The 24,256-nt window shown below is 41.5% G+C and overlaps 1 protein-coding gene across 4 annotated transcripts; it reads right to left on the reverse strand.

The window, feature by feature from the left end:
- Positions 1-1,050: 1,050 nt before the first annotated feature.
- On the reverse strand, positions 1,051-22,978 carry SLC7A7 (solute carrier family 7 member 7). 4 transcript variants are annotated; one of them, XM_072150264.1, is made up of 10 exons: positions 22,825-22,978; positions 16,446-16,985; positions 13,076-13,201; positions 8,395-8,539; positions 7,594-7,717; positions 6,996-7,099; positions 5,696-5,792; positions 3,836-3,985; positions 3,002-3,185; positions 1,051-1,362 (listed from the first exon to the last, which is right to left on the reverse strand). In XM_072150264.1, exons 2-10 carry the CDS (start codon positions 16,948-16,950, stop codon positions 1,268-1,270), a joined length of 1,530 nt encoding a protein of 509 aa, XP_072006365.1. In that variant the 5' UTR covers positions 16,951-16,985; positions 22,825-22,978; the 3' UTR covers positions 1,051-1,267. The 4 variants fall into 4 exon arrangements, with proteins under 4 accessions (XP_072006365.1, XP_072006360.1, XP_072006371.1 ...); XM_072150259.1 differs by having other exon boundaries at positions 22,820-22,978; XM_072150270.1 differs by lacking the exons at positions 3,002-3,185; positions 22,825-22,978 and adding exons at positions 3,218-3,295; positions 21,542-22,002.
- Positions 22,979-24,256: the final 1,278 nt, after the last annotated feature.

The raw sequence follows: 24,256 nt of genomic DNA on the forward strand, positions 1-24,256 counted from the left end.
GGAGAGAGGAGCTGTACAGGACCACAAAGGTAGGGGCCAAGATCTGAGGAGTGAGTAACACAGACAAGTAACATGTTGTTTTTTGAAATTCAACCAAACCAAAGCCCAACCTCTGTGACTAGCCCAGTATTTTGTCAGGGTGCAAGGTAAGTAATAACACTCAATTATATTGTAATGCAAATGCTTCCAAGGGATTTTTTCACTGCAGGTGTAGAAGGTTTCTGTTACCTCTTTTTAGTGAAAATGAGGTCCCTGGTGACAGGTTCCCTGTAAACTTGTATTCACGATTACTATCATAAGCTCCTACAAGTTAGATTGGTCATGGACAGTTATGGGTCACAGGACACGCCATCTCCTGCCATTTTATGGACCAGAATCACTGTCTAATGAGGTAAGACACATTTCTGAACCTGGGGCTTATTAGAATACTTAACAGATGTAGATTTGTAAAACTTGAAGTAAAGTGGCCAACCCCTTTATTATCGGCAGCCAGAGCACAGCAAGTCAGATTTTTTAAGGAAGTTCTGATCTATTAGTAACTCTTGCACACCGGAGGTGAAATCTATGCTCGTTCCAGACTGGTAATGACATCAGCTATAGCCTGCGCCAGTTTTCTGGCACAAGTTATAGTAAATTTGGCTGGGCAAGACATTCTTTGTTGGTGCAAAAGGGTTAAAAATGTGCAATTACAATGGCGTGAACCGGAAATTGCTGGTGTACAAGGATTGATACACTGGCCCCAATGACTACAGGTAGAGATTCTCTTGCAGATTCTAATGCAGTCTTATTACATTGTACTCAAAACATCAACAATAAAGACTTTTTTGAATTTTTTATTCCAGTGTTTTCCACCAACTCTGTGCAAAGACAATTTTCACGTTTTTAGCCAGTGCAAAAGGTTCAGAGAGTTCCTCTGTCATGTAAGGCACATTGCCCATCCTGGGAGCCTGATGGTGGGTCTATATAGCGCTGTAGATAACACACAATCACTTATTAAACCTCTACATTCATGGGCCAGCCCTACATTTCTAGATTGCTGCCCTTCTCCCATTTCAGAGGAAGATTTTAAATGGTAAAAAGGAAAAAAAATTAACACTTCCCCTGCCAGAGAGAACTTGTTCCGCTAACTTCATGTCAGAGCACTGCCCTGCAGCCATCCGGCATTGAAGACTTGAATGACGAAAAAATGTCCATCCAGTTTAAGAAATAAATTATGTGACAAATGAGGTTTCCGTAGATCCAGCAGCATCAAATGTGATCATGTCTCTTAGTTAGATTTTGCAGCTAGTTTTTCGTCCTCTTCTATATCCATTTCAGTGATGACAGAAAAGCATAAGATCTGGGTATATTGAGTGATCGTCGCTACAGGAAAAGACATACAAAAGTTAATCTCAGCAGTGAGAAATGAATAAAGTCTTGGTCATGCCTTTATCATAGAGAACGTTATTTGTATGCAGTACAACACTCTAGATTTCTGATCCTCCAGAACCCAAACCCTACACACTTGGCTCAGCCAAACATGCATGTGTTCTCGATAAAAAGCGAATCATTTCCCTTGATTAAAAAATTATTTTGAATGAAGTTGGATTCTGTGGGGTGGTTCAACTCAATTTCATGTTATGTATCTGTAATGCCTGACAGTGATGCATTGGCACCAGCATACACCATAATACATTTTATTGGTCCAAGGGCTGCATTGTCATACCGCAGAACTATTTTGCAAACTCCAAGACAGTCATACTACCGAACTTACCTAATAACTAACATTTCACAAATGTCTTCTTTAAGTCGGTGTGTTTTTTAATGTGTCCTCTAAATTTTTAGGATGTTAAGAGGCTTAGAACTTTAGGTGCAATTTTTCATGTTTTAATGATAAATCTCCAAGACTCACATTTTGAGGGACCGTCTCAGATTTCAAGTGACTTTGAGAGGCCTAAATAATTGTAAAACCCCATGAATCACCCATGAATTATAGAAACTAAACCTATCAACATACACAAAACAACTTTTACCACTATGTGGTGCTAAACTGCTGTATGGGGACACAACGTGGTATTGAGACGATCTGCGTGGTCACATTGCACAGGCTATAAACTTTAAATATTTTTTGGAAGTATGGACACTCCACAATAGGAAAAAGGCACTGGGAAGGAATGCCTGCTATCAGGCAGGGAAATTGAGGAGTTGGAGTAGGAAGTTTGGCTTATTAACTTCACAGCTCTGATTCAAAGTAGACTAAACATCCACAGTATATTAATACATCAAGTACAAAAACATCACCCCAAAGGTACCAATAATTCCAGGATATCAAGATACAGGAATTCGGCAATAAAATTGTCAAAAGTCCATAATGGATCAAACCTTAACCCATGAGCTAAATAGAATTCTCTATACAGACCAGGTTCATCACTACCCCCCTAGTCTGTATAGACCCTCTTATGGACTTGTGTTTAACGCATTATGGACCTTTATCAGTATCTGTGGAACTTTCTTCTTCCTTTCTCTTTTGGATTTTTTTTTCTTGACAATATATTAATAAAGAGGTTTGCTCTACTTTTTATGGAATTTGTGGTGCAATGTTATAAAATGATCACAGAAAATATGTATTTTATGTTGCCACAAAAAACTAAATTTATAGTGTAAAAAGACAATGGTGGAATTTTTTTGAAATTCCATTCCAAAAACAGATTATGATCGAAAATCTGTTTTAATTTTTTTAAATTAAATATTGAAATATGTTTGTTTCACAAAATAATGCCTTTATACACTTGTCCTGCAAAAAAAGCAGGCCTCACACAGGTACATTGACAGAAAAATAAAAAAGTTATGCTCCTGACTTAAGACAAGAGAAAAAAAAAGCAAAAATTAAAAAGGAGCATAAATTTTGATACTGAATAACCTTTATTTTCTGAAACTAATATAACATACAATATATGTGAAATAATTAAAATATGTTGTTGTTAAAAGCTGCTAAAGATGAGTATAAACTGAGAATTCTTACCTGCAAAGCGACGTAGCCATGCTGGCTTCTTTTTCTCTGGGACACGAACAAGAAGGAAGTAGACGGGGACTCCAGACAGGGCTATGGCTATTCCAATTAGGGAGTTGATCAGGTCACTGTACAGTGGCACGGCCACCAGGAACACAGTGCATAGACAAAATACTATAGGGAACACCAGGCTCAACTGTAATGAACAAGATTACAGAGGTCACTGACCTGCAACACTTCAAAGGTAAAAGGATTTGTGCAAGTTTTTGTTGTGATTTTCCTTTTATTTGGATATAGAGTTTCAGACTGTTGTAAAAAAGAAATTATATTTATACATATATGATAGATACAATTAACAACAATTAAGCATTTGTCAGAAGATTGTTGGCGAGTTTATATGCGGCAAACACAGGGAACAAACATCAGCTGATCAGTAGCCTTGGGCCAAATACACTTGGTGCGTGCATTTGCTGGACTGACTGGTTTGAAATGTGGAGCAGCTGCACTGACATGCTGAGAGTTTCCCTAAAATAACAGATCACAGTCTGTGCCATTGCTGTTTAGGTAACGTACTAACATACTATATATACTAGACAACTGCCCTGTATGGAGATGGATCAGCTGAACCCTCTCCATACGGGCTTAACCACTACAAAAATTTGACTAACAAATAGGTCATTTTCTGGTGACTCCCTTAATTCAATGTAGGGAACAAAGGTTTGTATGAGGTCCTAGAAGGACAATAAAGGAAAAGAACATGTGACCAAATGAGACAATGTGACTGAAGGAAGGTCAAAGGACAAGACAGAAAAACAGAAAGAGCAGATACTACTCATAAACACTAACCTTGAGGGGTCGAGGTCTGTCTGGCTCCTTCCAGCGCAAATATAGTTGACCAGCAATAGACAGGCCCACAAATAACCAATAGCTGAAGCTGTAGTAATTGATCAGCTGGAAGATATCTTCTACACAGAGGTAGACCAGAGCCATGGCGCCCTGCAAATAGGCAACAGTCAGTGTCACTGAAATACTAGAAACATTTGGATAAAGCATCTGCCCATGGTTGGAGATAATAGCTGTCCCGTATATGTTTACATGGCAGCGCTGATATTTCTCTGTCTAGGATTGTACATGGTTATGGTACCTTTTACATTTACTTTTTATATACTCTTACTATTTATTTAGAAAGAACTGTCATCTGCTAGATATTTGCAGAGAAAAGGGGATAACAATCAGATTTGTGGGGGTCTAAACGCTGGGACCTTATAAACACTAAAACACAGGTTCAATTTTCAGTAATTGATGGAGGAGCAGGTGCAGAATGTGTCCTGCAGCCCCATTCAATATTATTGGATTGGAGACAATTGCCTAGAGAACAACAATCAAACTTTGAACAATCCCTTGAAGGTGTTGTTTTCTCATACAGCTTTCTATGTGCAGGAATAGCGGTCTAGCTTTCTCAAATCTAAGTGCTGAGGGACGGATATTTGTTTGGTTGTTTGTTATTTGTGCTTGGATAAGGATACAGATTTTTAGTTTACAGTTTTGTTATATGCAACCTTTGTAATAAAACAATGGTTCCCACAAATTTGCCTAGTGCACGTAACTTTCCACGTAACTTTCCCTTCTATACATTCCCATCCAGATCTACACGTAGAAACACATTTCATTATCACTATTCCTTTCTAGAGATACTAAAATATCATCAATGCCAAATCTAAAAACATACATTTTTTCAACTAACTACTTTGTATCCCTTCAGCATTTCTCAATTTTTCATGTGCATCACTATTTCTCCCAACAAAGAGTTGCATTATCCCATGTCACAGGACATGTGCAATCATGGGAACTTTCTTTTGATTTCATGAATAAAATAGTTCTCATTGTCAGGGCTGTTTTAACCATGAAGTAACCGGAGCAGTTTCAATAGTTCCATCTTCAACTCATCATAAGGCACATATAGATTTGTGTGCTGCAGCGGTAGCAGCCTTTTAGAACTCCTTCTCCTTTCCTGTATATATGGTCACTGTACAGAACTACTACTCCTATCCTGTATGTATTGGCACATCACAGAACTACTCCTTCTACAATGTATATAAGGGCACAGTACAGAACTACCGATAATCCTCTTACCCCTGTATATATGATCACAGAACTACTTCTATCCTGTATAAATGGGCACTGCAGTGTACTACTCCTCTTATCCTGTATAAATGATCACAGAACTACTCCTCCTATCCTGTATATATGGGCACAGCAGTGTACTACTCCTCTTATCCTGTATATATGATCACAGAACTACTTCTATCCTGTATAAATGGGCACTGCAGTGTACTACTCCTCTTATCCTGTATAAATGATCACAGAACTACTCCTCCTATCCTGTATATATGGTCACTCCAAAGTACTGCTCCTCCTATCCTGCATATACAGTATGGGCGCATTACTGTACTGCTTCTCTAATCATTCATATATGGGCACAACACAAAACGTGTCCTCCTATCATGTATCCGTGGGCACAGCAGAATACTCCTCCTATGCTGTATATACAAGCACAGCAGAATACTACTCCTCCTGTGCTTTATATAAGGGCACAGCAGCATACTACTCCTCCTATCCTGTGTATCATTCTGCTCTATGTGCATAGGGACTCAAATGCCTACGGAATTTACTGCTAAGCATAATAACACACCCAGTCACACTTACATTAAACAGCAGGGCTGGTATTGGGGTGAATCTCTCCACGTGGATCATACTGAGAGCATCAGGAAGGTGTCCCTCCCGAGACCCAACAAAGAAGAGCCTAATATATGAAGACAACAGAAGCAAGTCATTTCAGAATAGCACATAAACTCACATCCAAACATTTTTCAGCTCTACTTACCGTATATACTCAAGTATATACTTAAACAATATTTTAAAAATAATAAACTTATATACTCACCCTCCGGTGGCCCCGACGTGCAGTGCTGCTCCCCCGATGTCCGCGCGGGTCCTCTTCTGGCTTCCGCGCCGTTTTCTGTCTTCTCTAACTTCGTGCTGGGTACTAGGCGCTGTCCGGGGGAGAACAATGGCGGCGCCCAGCACGAAGTTAGAGAAGACAGAAGACGGGCGCGGACATCGGGGGAACAGCGCTGCACGTCGGGGCCACCGGAGGGTGAGTATATAAGTTTATTATTTTCTTTTAATGCTGGGCAGGCTGTATACTACTGGGGGCAGTGCTGTATACTACTGGGGGCAGGCTGGCTACATACTGGGGGGGTCTGAGACCAATGCATTTCCCACCCTCGGCTTATACTCGAGTCAATAGGTTTTCCCAGTTTTTGATGGTAAAATTAGGGATCTCGGCTTATACTCGGGTCGGCTTATACTCGGGTCGGCTTATACTTGAGTATATACGTTTTGCCGTTTTTTTTATAGTTAAAGCAAATGTTACCCAATTACTTAAAACATTCCTACAAAAACACCTTGCAGTCCAAATCTAAAGCTTGATCTGTAGCTTAAAAACAAAAATCCAAGGAAAGTTAACCTCAATATTTTAGCTAAAACTGGAGTTTTAGGATAGTTTCCCACGACCAAGCCGATTCTCAGCTGTAATAAAGTGGATGCTTTCTTTGCATTTGGCAGCCAGGTTGCATGTGTGTGGCTTTCATTTTGCACAGATTCTTGTAAACTTTAGTCTATTAGTGATGGATGAAAAATGGTTGGACAACATGCTCTACTCTACTCTTAAAATAAGGCGACACCATCAATTCAGACTTATGTTTTCACTTGTGCACCAAAGATTGTAGGGATGTGTAAGTGTGAATTGACTTGTGACAGATTTGCTTAAACATTACTGCCACTGAAAATTGGTTCCGATTATCTGAAGGAGATTATCTGTAGAAAACATGGATTTCATAAACGCTATTGAATCAGAATGGGACAGGAAGAAACATGTCTGCAAAATATCTGTTGCATGTAAATAGTTTGGATAAATCACATTGGCATCTTGTTTTTTTTTTACCTTGAAGCAGCTAGAATTGAAGCATTCAGGCCTCCAAAGCATGAAAGGGCTACGGCAAGGGGGATGGTCCAGTTAAATATTCCGAATATCTGATCAGCAAATGTCTGAGAAAACAGGAATTCAGGATTAAGTTTAAGCGTGGAGAAACTTATTTACAACACATTTCTATACCTACAATGCAGCATAAGAAAACGATACAATATAAGTTGTAAAAGTTTCATCTATGTACTGTATCTGTTGACTTAATGTCCTGCACGTAAAATCATTCATTTCAATGTGCTTACACACACAGCCGTGGTTCCCACAGCCGGACCTCACACACCAATGACAAATGGCAAGCGTTTCTCTCGCCTCACACGCATGCATGCTTGGCTCTTCTGGACATACATGTGCTCTCTGCCAGAAGAAGGAAGAAAGCTGCTACCAGACACCTCTAGTGGTGGATTATCTCTTTAAAGACAGCCGGATTAGGCTCTCCACTGACATCTGCCAGGGGAATCACCCCCATACACATCAAGTGGACCGCCTGTGGCAGTGACACAAGAAGATCTAGGCCAACAATAAAAGAACTGATAAAAGGTATATACTGTGTATTTACCACTGCTACTGCGTCACTTCCCAGTATGGAGCGCATATCCAGAACAGTGTAATACGCCACATTAGTGAGTAAATAAATGACGGTCACAATCGGCATGGAGATGCCAATGGCAAGGGGCAGGTTCCTGTGGAGAAGAAAAGGACGGAAATTAGCAATGATTGTTTTCATTAGTAAGCGCTTCCTAATCTCTCTTATCTGATTGGCATTACTTTGATCAGTTACTTCCTAGATGAGGAAATGTTAGTACTCGTGTTTACTAGACATGGTGGTACAAAATACATCCAAGGCTCCACTAACATTACGGATTTTTTTTTTGTTGAAAATACGTCACTGCAGCTGGCATGCCAATCCATTGGGACTCGCATATTACCCAGCTATACATGAAAGTAACATTACATTGTTTACAACCAATGACTATATAAATGAACATGTTTTATTATGCATGTAGATTCTGTATAGAATAGCAAAATTAAAAGTAATGTAGGTGGTAAAAAGGAATACTGTGTACTTTCGTGAATCCCTATATTTAGATAATGTTCCATTCCCTTCATCTTTTCTCATGCAGCCAATTACAATACCGCAGCGCAGCTTCATTTAAGAGAATTGGGCAGAGAATTCAGTTCTCTGTACGGCTGGGTGGCCAGGAGTACGCTGTACAGAGATAGAAAAAATAAGTCCCTTCAGTCTCGGGACCAGCTGAGGTGCCATAGGTAGTGATCATTAAGTGATAAAATATTGCAGTAATATGCCAGGCTTTTTGAAAGTGTTTTCTGAATCTTTCTGGACTGTGAAAAACCTTACCTTTCTGGGTTCTTTATTTCTTCTGTAACAAAGTTGAGAGTATCCCATCCAGAGTAGGAAAAGAGTGCAGAATACAAGGCAAGAGCAATGTTCCCTACATCATAGGAGGAACCAGTAAAAGCATCGTCGAAATTCTCAGTCTGACCTAATAATACAGACAGAAACTAAGGTTAATGGAGAACCAGGTAGTGCATGAAGAAACTATTAGTAATGATTTCCTATAACAAGGATTCCCTACAATACAACGTCACTATATTGGAAGTGATTTGTGGCTAGAATATACATTCTGATGAAAAAAATAAAATACGTACATCAATTCAGGTAAACATCTGGGCCTATCTTTGGTGACGACGAAGCACCATTCATGCTATAGCAATTCTACAGAATATGTGCTATTGTGTGACGCTGAGCAGTGTACTGATAAGATAAAGGTACATTCCAATGGCAATAAAAGGAAAAAAAAAAAAAAGAACGTGTTTAAAAGCCGCCATACATATACAGCTTTTACCAGCTTCTAATATAATACGGAAATGAATGCATTAAACAATGATATTGTTGTATAACAATTATCTATCCATCAAAGAGAGGGGTTTATATACACTTATGGTGATGTGCTTTAAATATACAAATAAAATACAATTAGAAGTGGGTGCATATAACCCATGTATCTATAGCCTACAAGCTTCCTATTAGTCAGTGCTGCAGATTATAGCAGTGCCATGTGCAAGATCATATAGATAGATATGATAGATAGAGCTGGCCTATACATAATCTTGCTGCTGGCTTGTATACGGCTGGTTTAGATCACATAGCAGATGAGGAATCTGGCTTTTCGTGACAGGACTATAGCACAGCTGGGTCATTGTTTTCTAATGTAAATGTAGGTAAAGTGCCCATCTGGCTCTATTTCTACCTGGCCCTTTTACTGTCATCTGTTACCATTTCTTTTAGCAGATGGTCCTGGATGACAATGGATGGAAAAGAGGAGGTGCAAGATTTCAGAAAAAAAACAAAACACTTTAATGGTTAGTATATGCATAGCATTTCCCATACTAGTCATACCTGTGCCTTATCACGTATGACACAATAGATACTCATATAAGCTGTGGTCAGGATGGGAAATAAGGCTGACATGAACCATATATACAGTGTAAGATCCATTTAAAACCGCTTTATGTGACACATCCAGTACCATATTCCAAACTGAAACCACTGGTTAACAACACAAATCTACACATTACCTAAAGTGTATATATTCATCACCTCTTCTTACCTACAGGACAAATCTTTACATGAAATGCAAAATAAAACAGAAAAAAGCCTGCGCTGTATACACTTATGCTAGACAGTCTAGAGACCCAACACATTTATCATAGTCGCTCATTCTGGCTGATAAACAGGTGCAAAAAACGTTATACCTTTTTCAATGGTAAAACATTTTTAACCTTTTTGACACATTTAGCCAAGTAAATATCAACACTATAGAAGAAGAAAGGGACATAACTTTGTATTTGTATATAAAGGTTAGTAATTGATAAGATTGAATTAATGTCCACAGAACAATGCAGTGATGACAATGAAATTGTGTTCGCAATTCTACTCCTTTCTATGCCCCTGTTCACATGGCAGAATTTTGGCCAGGTATTTTTGCATTGTCACTTGTAAGCCTAAGGCTACCTGTGCATTCATGGGCCACAAAGTATGGACCTTGGTCCCGCTGTTTGCATTTGGCTCATGTACAGAACTATGGAAACCACGGCCGTGAGCATGAGCGCATACAAAGACAAAAAGACGTGTCCTAGACATGGAAACAACAGCTAGCATGCATCCCAAAACAACATATATGTGGAAGGGCCCTGAACCAAATAAAACAAGATATAGAACTCTTTCCGTGTAAATTCTGATGCATAATACAGAGCAGAATACTGCCTTGTAAAAGTGACCTACATGTGACACTGGCAATCTGCTACAATCTAGCAAGGCCTAACTTGTTTCAATACAAATTATCATCTGTAGGCCCAGTGACAATTCTGGGTAACCACAGACTTCCGGTCCATTCCTATCTTCTATTGCTGGCTAACAAAGTTTTACCCCAGGACAATGCATTGTAGTATGATGGGACGTAAACTTGTATACTTGACTGTAAGTTACTAATATGTGACTAGACCTCTTTGTCAGTGAAATTCCCCCTGATACCAAATAATCAGAAGTATAAGTTATGTATAAAGACTTGTCTAAAAATGCCAAAAGTGCCATGAACTTTAATAGCAATAAGCCATGAGGATATTTCTTCCAACAGTTAGATTGGATAATGTACCGTATTTTTCGGACTATAATTATATAATTTTCTCAGAAATCCAAGGCGCGCCTTATAGTCCAGTGCGCCTTATATATCAACCGTACTTACAGACAACAGCTGCCTTGAACTGTGGACAGGTCCGCCACCTTCATCCTTATAATCAGGTGCACCTTATATATGAACCTAGACATTTAAGCAGGAATTTATTGATGGTGCACCTTATAATCCGGTGCGCCTTATAGTCCGAAAAATACGGTAGCTATAATATATCCTATCTTCCTATCTCCACACATATAAACTTGAATATATTTGGAACAGAGCAATGACGAATACATCATGCCATTTCCCACAGCACTGCTTTCAGCATATATCCATATGAGAATTGCTGACTTTAGTTTTATTGTACTCGGTCACAGTTCACAGCTCTAATAGGATGCAGTGGTTGTGTAAAATAATGTAAACCTGATATTGTGTCAGGGACAAGCTCTCCATATCTGGCCTTATATGATACAGCTGTGGTTGTATAATCTCGTGACCTTCAAGCCGTGTGAGTCAAGTGTTACTGCAACGTGATGAACAAATTACATGAAAGTACCTGTTACTATGGAGGATAGTACTGGGGGGACATGTAAGAACCGAAAGGAGGTCACTGAGACCCATGAGCTAAGGTGAGGTTTGTACCAACTAATAACCTGGAAGTATAATAGTAAAGCTTCATGTACCAGATGTGGATTACATGCAGATTTCACAATAGAATTTTAATCAATAGGATTTTCTTTATCTCCCAAACACAATGCAGATTTTTTATGTATAGAATTGACATATATTACGGAATAAAAAAATCTGCAGCACTGCGATTCTTTCACCTATTTCAATAAGAGGTGAACTTGGCAATACAATCCACATAATATCAATTTGGTGTATATTTAATCCGAAAAGTCCTAACCATACAGTCTAAGGCAGTGATGGCAAACCTTTTAGACACTGAGTGCCCAAACTACAACCAAAACCCATGTTTTTTTTTGCAAAGTGCCAATGCGACAATTTAAGCAGTAACTTATTACTCCCTGCTCTTTCGCAGGTTTGAATTATATAAGCAGCTGAGGACACCAATACAGTAGAAAGAAGTAGAAGCAGTTTGGATTATCATTGTAGCTTCCTTCTAGAGTCCTGGGCTGCAACAGGCCTTAAGTCCTGTCTGACGAACACTGCCCTGAGGTGATGGCAAGGGTGCCCATAGAGATGGCTCTGAGTGCCACCTCTGGCACCCGTGCCATAGATTCGCCACCACTGGTCTAAGGCTAAATTCACACGATATTGTACCTGATGTATCGTAGCACAGTGGGTACACATCGGCGTCAGGGAGAGGAGGAGCATTGCTCACCCCCGCCCCTTTCCATAGCGATGTATAGCACACAGCGCCATATTACGGGGAAATATAGGACATGTCCTATCTTTTCCCCAGCTATGGAACGGTGCTGCACGTGTGGTGCACTGTACCGGATCCGTACAGCGACGTGCCCCCATTGCTGTCTATGGGGGATGTATCTACGACGGCCATGTATAAGTCCCTCATACGGCCGTGTGAATGTAGCCTAAGCCCGCATTTACGTGACTGTAGGGGGTGTATGTACGGCCGCAAGCTTGTGGCCGTACATACGTCAACCATAGACCGGCAATGGCTGTGCAGAGTGATACAGTGCCACACATGTGTACGTGTGACATGTCCTATCTTTCCCTGTGTTATGGGCTGGGCTGGGCTGTGCACCGTGGATCGCTACGGAGAGGGGAGGGGGTCACCCCTCATCCTCTCCATGGCGCCAGATGTATGCCCGGCTTGTAAATGCGGCCTCAGAGGGTTTCAGTAAGATGGTGCAAGGAGGAGAGGGAGGTACATATGGGTCGGGGTATTGGATCTTAGGGAACAAACAACAAGTTCGGCTTTAAAATAAGGGTCATTGGCAAAACAGCATATATAAAATGGACAGACCAACCAAAACAACAGGGGGGTATTCAAGGGGTTCCCCAGGAATCAAAGTTAGGCCCTATGCACAGGTTAGGGTCTAACTTGCTTATCAGTGGGGTCTTGGTGATGAGAGATAAAAGATCAACAAAACGAGGGGTCCAATGGGGTCCCAGTTACCTCTCGTCGCTCATGGAGAGCATAGCCTGTAGTGTAGCAATTCGGCTAAAAATATTATTGCATTGATTAACTAAGCCACATATTGTATCTAAGGCTTTTAGTTTAGGACAATGGGATCAACAGGTTTGCTCCCTATGACTTTCATTCATATGATAATAGTCATTGTCCAAACTAAGGAGGCCTGTACACAGTGATCAGCTTGCTGCATTGACTTTTAAACAGTTTCCCCAGGAGCTTACCCTGACAGATTTTCACAATTCCAGCAATGATGACGGCAATGAGAGCCAGTACTTTGGCATAGGTGAAGAGATCCTGGACCCGTGTGCCCCATTTCACATACGCACAGTTCACAAAGGTGAGGAGGGCTATGTAAAGAGAGATAAAAAATATGTTAAAGCCTTCTATATGGAACAGTAAAATAATAAATTTCAAATTATAATTAATAACGATTAGTATATAATGTAGTTAGCATCATTTCTAAGACTCCAAAAAGATCATTCATAATCTTCACTGACAAGTGTAGGGATTATCTCCCAGTTCAAGTTACATAACTATGCAGTGCCTACATTTCTTGTAATGTTCCAGATATTCATGGTTATTTGACATGCTATCCATGTACTATCACATGAGTTCTGACCTCCCTCATTTACTATATAGGACTTCTACTTCTGCCAAGTAATGGAAGAAGATGAAACAGGGCTATGTTAGAAGCTGCGATCTCCTGTTCTGGCATGTGCATCCCACCTATATTGACTCTATCACCTTTTTAGTGGACAATAATAATGGCTAGTTTGACATTAAACATACAAGATAGGTCAGGCAAACATGCCAGTTTTTTTGGGATAGGGCAGTGATCTAATGTGCATAGCCCAAACCCAATTGTTTTCTTTTGTATCTGCTCTTGAGATTTGGAAAGACTGGGTATGATGGATCTCCTTTCAGATCAGTACTGTAAGTCTGGCAGCAAACCTCAGCAAAGTCCAAGTATGCATGTTTATGGGGGATCCCAGGAGATAACTGTCAGGGAGATGAGTATTTATTTCACATACCTATTTTATTATATATCTTATAATGCATATCTTATATGCATTTTAACTGAAACAGTTGACATTACTATATCACTGCGATGTTTTTCCATAGCAAACTATAGTACTACTATTTCTACTGATAAACAGCACACAGTAAAAGCTATGTAGAGTGCTTCTATACAATTCATAGCCTCAGCTCTGCACATAGATTTCAGTGTACACAACTCATGTGTAAGCCTAATAAACATCACAAGCTGATCATACAGCGGCCCCTCACCACAAGGGGCTCAGTGTAAATACAGTACAATGCATTGGTTCTGGATGATCCCAGTCCTGCAATGTCATCAGAAGTGTCCAGTATTTCTACATTGTCTGTCAGGCGGCTATTGTGGACATTAGTCATGCTCTGGGCGGCCTGAACTTGTCTCTGTAGACAGCGATCTGGCAGAGGATGTATAGTACACGCTAGTCATGAGACCATCCTGCTGCTGTCAGCAGAAGATCCACTTCCGTGTGTACCACTGTCCGGCCACATCCTGTCAGACACCGGCTGGGGACCTCTGATTTCAAAAGACAGAAATAAGGGAAGACCAGCAGATGGGCAAATAGAGATGAGGGAAGAACTACGGAGATGGGGGAAAGATATTCAACAGGCAAGCAGAAAGTTCCTTCCCACTTCCTAACTACATCACTCAGCATATATACTTTCACTTCCATATGGGTCCAGCACATGACATGTCCAGCGTCATATACGAGAGTAAAGATTTTACAGTCACTTACTTGCTGCCGTCTATTGTTCCCTGTTAGCTTCTTCTTACCTTTTTCCCCCTGACCAAATCTTGTTTGCATCTTTTAATAGTTTTTCCTTTTTTTTTTCTCCAGCCTGCACCCTTGACAAGTAATCTATGATATTAGTTTCTGCATTGAACATGCTAAATAGATCCTCTACAGTCAGGTGGGTGGTCTTGTACTGTAGTAGAAAGACAGGGGCCACCCACCTGACTTTAGATAGACACCGATTGCCTGGGAACGATGGCGGTCAGAGAAATTCCAATGTTGTCAGGATCACTAAATCAACAACTATTAAAGGATACAATGAGTAGGAGTTGGTAGTGTTGATATTAGCTTTGCAAGCTTCCTCCTATAATAGCGAATATCAACCCTCCAATAAAGGATCAAACGTCTGAAAAATCCCTATATAGATGCTTGTAACTAGCAATCAATCACTCTTCAGGGTGAAGATGACTCTTTAAAGGGGCAAAACATAATAGGGGACATTTCTATGGCATTTCCGCCAGTTTTGTGGCGCTCTTAACGCATGTTCTGCTCTCCGACCTATTTATTAGCTGGCGGCGTCAGAAAAAATAACTTTTTCCGCCTGCTCTGACTCTTCTCCGAAAAGGGGCGTGGCTTTGGCGGAGTGGAAACTCAAGACACAATTAATATGTGTCGCTGCCATTTTTGGCCGCTGTAAACTGGCTATTGCACTGTTGCCTGTTCTCCGACTGTTGGACACATTTCTGGTGCTTGGGAAAGATTTTGGTTCCAGGGACAGAAAATGGTCTTGACACCAGAAATGCATGTGCACAGCTACACAATATTAATGTGTATCTTCTTTCCGAGAGCAGGTCGGTAACAAAGCCAATGCAGACACCGACACTTTATGTAAATGTCCCCCAATGAATACAGTCTTAGCCCCCTCACATTTCAGTGGGCTCACTCCCATGATGTAAAATGTAATCAGAAAGAAGAGCTGGGCTTCATTTAAACATGGCTGAAAATAAGCCACCACCAGAGGGGTCTGGAAGCAGTTTATTAATTTTTCTACATGAGACATGCATGCTCTGTCAAGCCAAGCATGCATATTTGTGGTGAAGTCAGGGAAGTAGGTGTCAGCAGAACAAGGTCTGAATGAGCAGATTAAGGTCTTATGCACACAGAGTTTCACTTTGCGCGTATGGTCAAGGTTAGTCTACTGTAGGCAAATCTTTTAGTAGAGAAAAGCCTCATAGAAACACCATCTGATTGTGTATGAAGAATTTCTGTATGTTTATCAGAGGAAGACAGGGGTACAACAATGCAATTGTGCATTTTACATAGTAATGAAACTATTTCCAGAACATCTTCGTTTACAAAGTTTTCTATTTAGGAAATATTCAATTCTGAACATATCTTACACTTAACATTTTGAAAAAATTGAACAGACCCTGACTTGTTATCCAAAACTGCATTCACGTATCTGCTCACTTCAGAATAGAAGTCATCCGAATTCTTGTTCAGTGTTTTACTGGTTAAGAGGTGTGCTCTTCATATAATATGGAAGTTTAGAGGCTTGATGGGGTTACCACTAACAAGCAGCAGAATTATGATTGCAGCTCTGGTGCATAATATGGTGGAACTCGGGTTTATCAGTATAAGAAAACTTTTTACAGTTTATAAAATATTTTAAACAGATATATATGTACTGTAAAATGTTCACATATACACAGAGGAGGTTCTTATGGCACAATCCAAAAAGGATGTCATGTTAGTAACATGTAACAAAGCACAGACTACTTCATCGCCATGATATTATTCTTACCTATGCACGCTGCAGCTAAGAGTCTGTTGGCAGAATATGGAGACTCACATGATGGGAAGATGGGTTGCACCATGTAGTTGGAGAAGGTAATGGCAATAACAGCTTGGCTTGTAGGCTCAATAATTAATAGAGAAGTCCACAGCCTAATGAAGGCTATAAAGCCACCAAAAGCCTCCAGGATATAGGCATAGCTTGCTCCTGACTTGGTAATGGTTGTGCCCAATTCTGCATAACATAAGGCACCAAATATGGAAAACACTCCTCCAATCGCCCAGATAACAAGTGACAGACCATATGAAGCACTATAGATCAAGACCCCCTTAGGTGACACAAAGATCCCAGAGCCGATCATATTGCCCACAATAAGACAAACCCCATTTATCAATGAGATTTCCTTCTTGAGTTTCATGGATTCCTGGGAGTTGGAGTCGGTTGCAGTTCCATTTTTTCCATTGGGAGTTGACTCTTCTGTTGAGGCCGAAGTGTATTTAGTGGAGGTACCCATGGTGGAATGAGTCAGCAGCACACCAGCATGTCCAGCTAGGAGAATAGGAGAGGTCAGAGGGTGAGCGAAAAAGCTTTACACATCAAAATGTTACAGCGCAGGCATTTACCTCTTCAGCACGGCCCACACACTGCTGAACACAACAGTTACTGGGACAGTATATAGGGCAGCATGAAGTGTCTACAACATATAGCTGGACATAACCTCAATAAACTTCTAACCTATAATGTAGCTGTATAACACAACACTATCAAACAGCCTAGGGCAGTGATGGCTAACCTATGGCACTGGTGCCAGAGGTGGCACTCAGAGCCCTTTCTGCAGGCAATCAGGCCATCACCAGAGATGACTCCAGGTATCTTCCTGCAGTCCCAGACAGCCCAGGACTTGCTGTGCACAGAGCTATTTTAAAGTGACAGCTCTTCCTAGGACTATTTTCTGCTTTATTGGTGTCCTCAGGTGCTGGTATCAATGAAAACTGTGACAGAGAAGGGAGTATAAATCATAAATTAAATTTCTATGTTGGCACTTTGCGATAAATAAGCGGGTCTTTGTTGTAGTTTGGGCACTTGGTCTCTAAAAGGTTTGCCATCACTGGCCTAGGGGCTATGCAACTCCCAGGTCATGGCATCAGTATTTGTTTTTGCAGGTCTTTTGTAGGTTTCAAGGGTTCTTGCTGTACCTCCTACGCCCTACAGGAATTTATGGGATAGCAAAACAACTGCGCAACAAATCAAATTTGGGGTATAGGACACCCATATTTTCATGATCATTGGAGTCCACCCATAACTCATCACTAGAGATGAGCGAGTATACTCGTTCGAGTATTAGCGTACTCGAAACAGCTCGTTGCTCGGACGAGTATCTCACCTGCTCGAGATCGAGCATTTACTTAAGAAAACACAGTGAAGAACAGTGAAAAATACAATGAAAATAGTGAACACAGGATCATTTAAGTGAAGAACACAGTGAAGAACACATTGCAGATGTTTCCATACACCTGCTAACTTATCGGAAGAAACGCATGCCGAACGCTGTTCTTCACAATAGTATGTGAAGAACAATATGTGTGAAGAACACATTGCAGATGTACGGAAACATCTGCAATGTGTTCTTCAGTGTTCTTTCAGTGAAAACATCTGCAATGTGTTCTTCAGTGTTCTTCTTTCAATGTGTTCTTTCAGTGAAAAATGCTCGAGTCTCCCTTTGACTTCAATGGGGTTCGTTATTCTAAAACTTCACCCTATTCAAGATCACACAACTGAATAGCAAAACTTGACATAGTCGCTACTAAGAAATATGGAAAAGATAAGAATGAGGGCACATTGGTATTGCTATAGTACAGCATCTTACATGATGAACAGGTAAGCCGAGTCCTACCCCACTAATAGGTCTCCTCGTTAGCTAACAACAGTGTCTTTTAATGTTTTGCACAAACATGTTTTTACTTTAAGAATTTTACACTAGCATTGAGTATTTCCCGAATGACAGATCAAACCCACATATAAAGCCCTAAATAACCTTACATCCTGGGAATTGGGTTATTTCCTAGAGATCCATAGTACAAAGCTGATAACATGTTCTGTTTTAACCCTGAGAACTCTATTTCTTGTAAAATTATAGGTAACCTAAATTGTTATCTGCAATGTCCAGAGAGCCTTGGCCCCTTATCTAAAGACATAGGAGACCCTGTATAATGTCATACCAAAAGAGTAGGAGATAACCTATAAGCCACCACTATCTACAGCATTTAGAAGCAGGGAAAAGCTTCCTCAAGGGAAACATATGATTTTGTTATAATAAGACCCTATGGTAAAATATATGTGGCTGTAGTTCTATAGAGCAGTGGTGGCGAACCGAAGGCACGGGTGCCAGAGGTAGCACTCAGAGCCATCTCAATGGGCACCCTTGCCATCACCCAAGGGCAGTGTTCGTCAGACAGGATTTAAGGCCTCTTGCAGCCCAGGACCCTAGAAGGAAGCTACAATGACAATCCAAACTTTTTCTCCTTCTTTCTACTGTATTGGTGTCCTCAGATGCCTATACAATTCAAACCTGCAAAAGAGCAGGGAGTAATAAGTTACTGCTTAAATTGTCGCATTGGCACTTTGCGAAAAATACATGGGTTTTGGTTGTAGTTTGGGCACTCAGTGTCTAAAAGGTTTGCCATCACTGCTATAGAGGGTGATACACTACAGCATTTAGTCAGAGGTTATTACTATTCAGACAGGTTCAGGTCATAGCAGGACTAGCCTTGATCCTTCTTTCTCTGGGATTCAAGACACTAAAGCCTGGGCTTTCTCTTACATGTGGCGCACAACAAGTTTTCTTCCCTGGCTAAGGCAAAAACTAAAGAAGAGTGACCTATTAGTATTTCACGTTACCCCTGTAGCCATGCGCATCAGATCCTTATCAATAAGTTTTATGACCCTGATCATTCTGTGTATCTGCACCAATGGAAGCTGGTATTGTCATTGATTGATAATTGCCTGGTCTCTGTGCCAGGGCAGCCATCCATCTATTTATAACATCCACATTAAGGTGGCAGAACTTTCCCATCAGTAGAGCTAATGTGTTAGTACTGGGTCCGATAAAAGAAGCCTGAAGCAGCAGCTTCACCTTTAAGTCAATGATAAGCAAATGGCATTCTGGAAAGTTAGTCATTAATGCGCAGGGTATGAGAGCAATGTCCTGATAAGTATTCTCAGAGCTATAAACAACACTTCTACCCAGAAGCCCCTGGCACTGCCCTGGTACTGATCCGTGCACTGGAATTGTAGGGAAGCTCTGTACACGCTCCACCGGTCACCAGCGCCACATCCTGGACAAATTAAAGTCCACTCAGGGATTAGACAAATTATGGCTTATCCCCACCGAGTGGCACACAGGGTGATGTTGGGGTCATGGAAGGATTATGTGTAATATTAGGGCTAATGAATGTGGTAATATTGGGGTGACGTTAACAAGGGATACATGTATATGAGGGTAGGTGCAATGTAATGTGAAGATAATGGGGTGATAGGGAGGTGTAGGGTTAGGTGTAGTGATGACATGTGATGGGGGATTGTGGGTGTATATGTAATGTGATGTGTAAAGATAATGGGGTGACAAGAAGGCAGTAGGATAGGTGTAGATGACACTGTGTACATGTATGTTTATTAGTGGGTATAATATGAGGGGCCCCACAAGTATGTATACAGATAATGAGGTGATAGGGAGGGTTTATAGATGGCACAGTGTACTGTACATATATCAGTGGGTATAATATGAGGGGTTCCTGCTATGTGTGTATGGATGTTGGGGTGATAGGTAGGGTGTATAGATGACATGGTGTACTGTAAGTATATCAGTGGGTATAATATGAGGTCCCTGCAGTGTGTGTAGTGATATTGGGGTGACAGGGAGGGGCTATAGATGGCACAGTGTACTGTACATATATCATGGGGTACAATATGAGGGGTTCCTGCAGTGTGTACGGATATTGGGGTGACAGGGAGGGTGTATGGATGACACAGTGTACTGTAAGTATATCAGTGGGTATAATATGGGGTCCCTGCAGTGTGTGTAGTAACATTGGGGTGACAGGGAGGGGTATAGATGACACATTGTACTGTACATATATCAGTGGATATAATATGAGGGGTCCCTGCAGTGTGTGTGTAGTTATATTGGGGTGACAGGGAGGGGTATAGATGACACAGTGTAATGTAAGTATATCAATGAGTATAATATGAGGCGTCCATGCAGTGTGTGTGTAGTTATATTGGGGTGACAGGGAGGATGTATAAATGGCACATTGTACTGTACGTAAATCAGTGGGTATAATATGAGGGGTCCATTCAGTGTGTGTTCTGATATTGGGTTTACAGGAGGGGGTACAGATGGCACAGTGTACTAATATATATTATATATATATCAGTGGGTATAATATGTGGGGTCCAGAAGTGTGTGTTCTGATATTGGAGTGACAGGGGGGGGGGGTGTATAGATGGCACTGTGTCCCCTATGAGGGGTCCTGCAGTGTGTGTATGGATACTGGGGTAACAGGGAGGGGGTATAGATGGCAGGGAGGGTGTCATCTATGAGGGGTCCTGCAGTGTGTGTTTTAATATTGGGGTGACAGGGAGAGATATATATGGCACTGTGTCATCTCTGAGGGGTCCAGCAGGGTATAGGGATACAGGGATGACAGGAAGGGGTATAGATGGCACTGTGTCATCAATGAGGGGTCCCTGCAGTGTGTGTAGGGATATTGGGGTGACAGTGGGGTGTATAGATGGCACTGTGTCATCTATGAGGGGTCCCTGCAGTGTGTTTATGGATATTGGGGTGACAGGGAGGGGTATATATGGCACTGTGTACTGTACATATATCAGTGGGTATAATATGAAGGGTCCCTGCAGTGTGTGTAGGGATATTGGGGTGTCAGGGGGTGTATAGATGGCACTGTGACATCAATGAGGGGTCCCTGCAGTGTGTGTCGGGATATTGGGGTGACAGGGGCTCCCTGCAGTGTGAGCAGTGATGTAGGATGCCCGGCAGGCAGGGGATATGACAATGATGAGATGTAAGTGGGGGTTCCATTACTCACAGCTCTGACGCCTTCTGCTGCCCTCGGCTGTTCCTGAGACTGAGGCTGAGGAGAGGAGGACAAGCCGTATAACAGCAGAATCCCAGAGCTGAGGAGGAGGGTGCAAGGTACAGAAACAACAGGATTTCGAAAGAAGACAAGATCACTCAGCGAATTGTGCGAGTTGTGGAGAAAGCACTTCTTATCAGCAGGCGGGGGGAGGTGGACGGAGAGCGGCAGGAGGGGGCAGAGAGCACTCAGGAGAGGAAGGTGAGGGACACGGCTCAGCGAGAAAGTGTCGGGAGGGGTGGGGGATGCTGCGACCCCCCGGAGCCCGGCTCCTCATAGTCATCCCGAGGAGGGGGATGCTGCTCCTTAACGACCCCCGCACCTCATCCCGCAGCCCGTGTAGTGACCGAGCAGGAGGAGGGTTTCCCGGCTCTGCAGTGCCCTGCCCTCTGCCTCAGCCTGGGAAATCCTCTCATCCCATATGGTATAATGCCGGGAAATCTGCTAGGGAATGCTGCCGCATAACCTCAGGGAGATGTGCAAAATCACCACTGCCATAGATTATATATATATATATATATTTATATACTGCTGTCTGGGGCTCAGGACATGATGTACAGATGGATGGAAAGGCAACATTCATATTTCATCTCAACAATGGGATATTGTGTGTGTATATATATATATATATATATATATATATATATATATATATATATATATATATATATACTGTATATCACTGCAACAAATGGGCCTCTTGTAAATGTAAATTAGCAACCTATAGTAATAAATGGTCAGTGAATGACAATACAGTCTGAACGGGCTGAAAACAATACATCAGCTGCACAACAATAGGGAAAAGGCAATGATCACCCCCACACCGGCCTATTAAGATGCATATTAGGCTCTGCTGGGCAGATATCTGTGACCCTGCATATCTTTAGTTATATATTATCACTCATATATGTTACAATGCCTACCCCTCATTCCGATGCCCACAGGGCATTGCTGGAATGGTACACATATACCATTGCGGTAATAAACAGGGCACCCTGACCAGTCTAACATGTATGGGCTTTAATAGTGTAACAAAGCCTCCCCCAGACGAATGCCCAAGGGGCTCCACTGACCAGTATAACAAGTATAAGTGACTTTAACAGCCCTATAATAAACAAAGGAACCTAGTCCAAGAAGCTTACAGTCTAATTAAAGCTATCCAAAACGTATATATAGTATATGTAACCACATAGGACTTTTAGTATATGTGACAGAACACAGCTTACTTACCCTACCTGTTTCCAGCTTCTACATTCTTCCTTGTCTGGGAGCTCTCATGTTTAGGTCTCAGATGTGGGCAGTCCTAAATAGTGTGAAAAACAAGAAGTTTCCCTGCATAGGGAGGATGTCATGAAAAAGAATGGGAGCTGTGCAGAGTAGAAAGCCATTGTTTGTGGGATGGTCAATGAATTAATAATGATGTGCTGAGTAAACAGGGCTGTCCTAGCAACCACAGGAAGGCAGAGCGGAGCTGTACATTGTTAGCTCAGGCTAAACGTCCTGTATTGTCCTCGGTGTGTAGAGCTTGTCCTCCATTAGTATCACCAAGTGGCCTTTCACGTGACTCATGCTACTTTTTGGGGGTAACGAAACCATTAGTCATCTTATTAAACTTAATAGTTCCAGTAAGTATGGGGAAAGGGGCATTCCTACAATCAGGTGCTGCCATAAATCATGGTGGTAGTAGTACCCATCAATTATGACCATACAGCCAACCATCACAATATTGGAATAGATATGGTTTATTTTATCTATGCGGGAGATCACGGTTTACAAAAGCAGGGATTTAGCTGTCATACGTCCCCCATAGACAGCAATGGGCGCACAGAGCGATACACGTGTGGCACCGTACCGTTCCATACACGGGGAAAGGATAGGACGTGTCCTATCTTTCTCGATGTTAAGTGGCCGTGCGCAATGCATCTTTATGGAAAGGGGTCACCACTCCTCCTCTCCATCGTGGGCGTTCGTGTGCATGTAGCCCTAGTTAGAGAAACAACAATATATCACTCAATAAAGACTATGAACATATGTGTAAAAACCAAAACTTTTCCTCATGTTCACATGTTGTTTTTTGAAATGCAAATGCAAACCAAAACCCAACCCCTGGGACTACACAGATGATTCTTTCAGGGTGCAAGGTAAGTTGTAACACACAATTATATTGTAATGCAAATGGTTAGAGAAAGCAGAAAGGCATATTTGCAATGCAGCTGTAATGGGCTTCTATTACCTGTCTGTAGTGAAAATGAGGTCCCTGGTCAAAGGTTCCCTTTAACAGCAGTACTAGAACCAAGTAGACTAAATAAATAGAGCACCAGAACTAAGCTCACTATATAAATATGGCACCAGAATCAAGCTTAGTTCATAACTGCAGCAGCAAACTAAGATTAGTACATGACTGCAGTACCAGAAATATGCTCCAGACAAATATTAGAAACAGATATACAGTACCAGAAATAAGCTTAGTGTGCACAAGAAAGGTGTCATCACTGTATTGCAAACCCCAGGCAGGTTTAAATGTTAAAATGAGAGGCAGACCCAAGAACAAAATCTAGAGGGGGGCTTACAGTAAATATACAGGCGGTTCCCTACTTAAGGACACGTGACTTACAGACGACCCATAGTTACAGACATACCCCTCTGCCCACTGTGACCTCTGTGCTC

This window comes from Engystomops pustulosus, chromosome 1, assembly GCF_040894005.1.
Source record: "Engystomops pustulosus chromosome 1, aEngPut4.maternal, whole genome shotgun sequence".
NCBI classification, from domain to species: domain Eukaryota; kingdom Metazoa; phylum Chordata; class Amphibia; order Anura; family Leptodactylidae; genus Engystomops; species Engystomops pustulosus.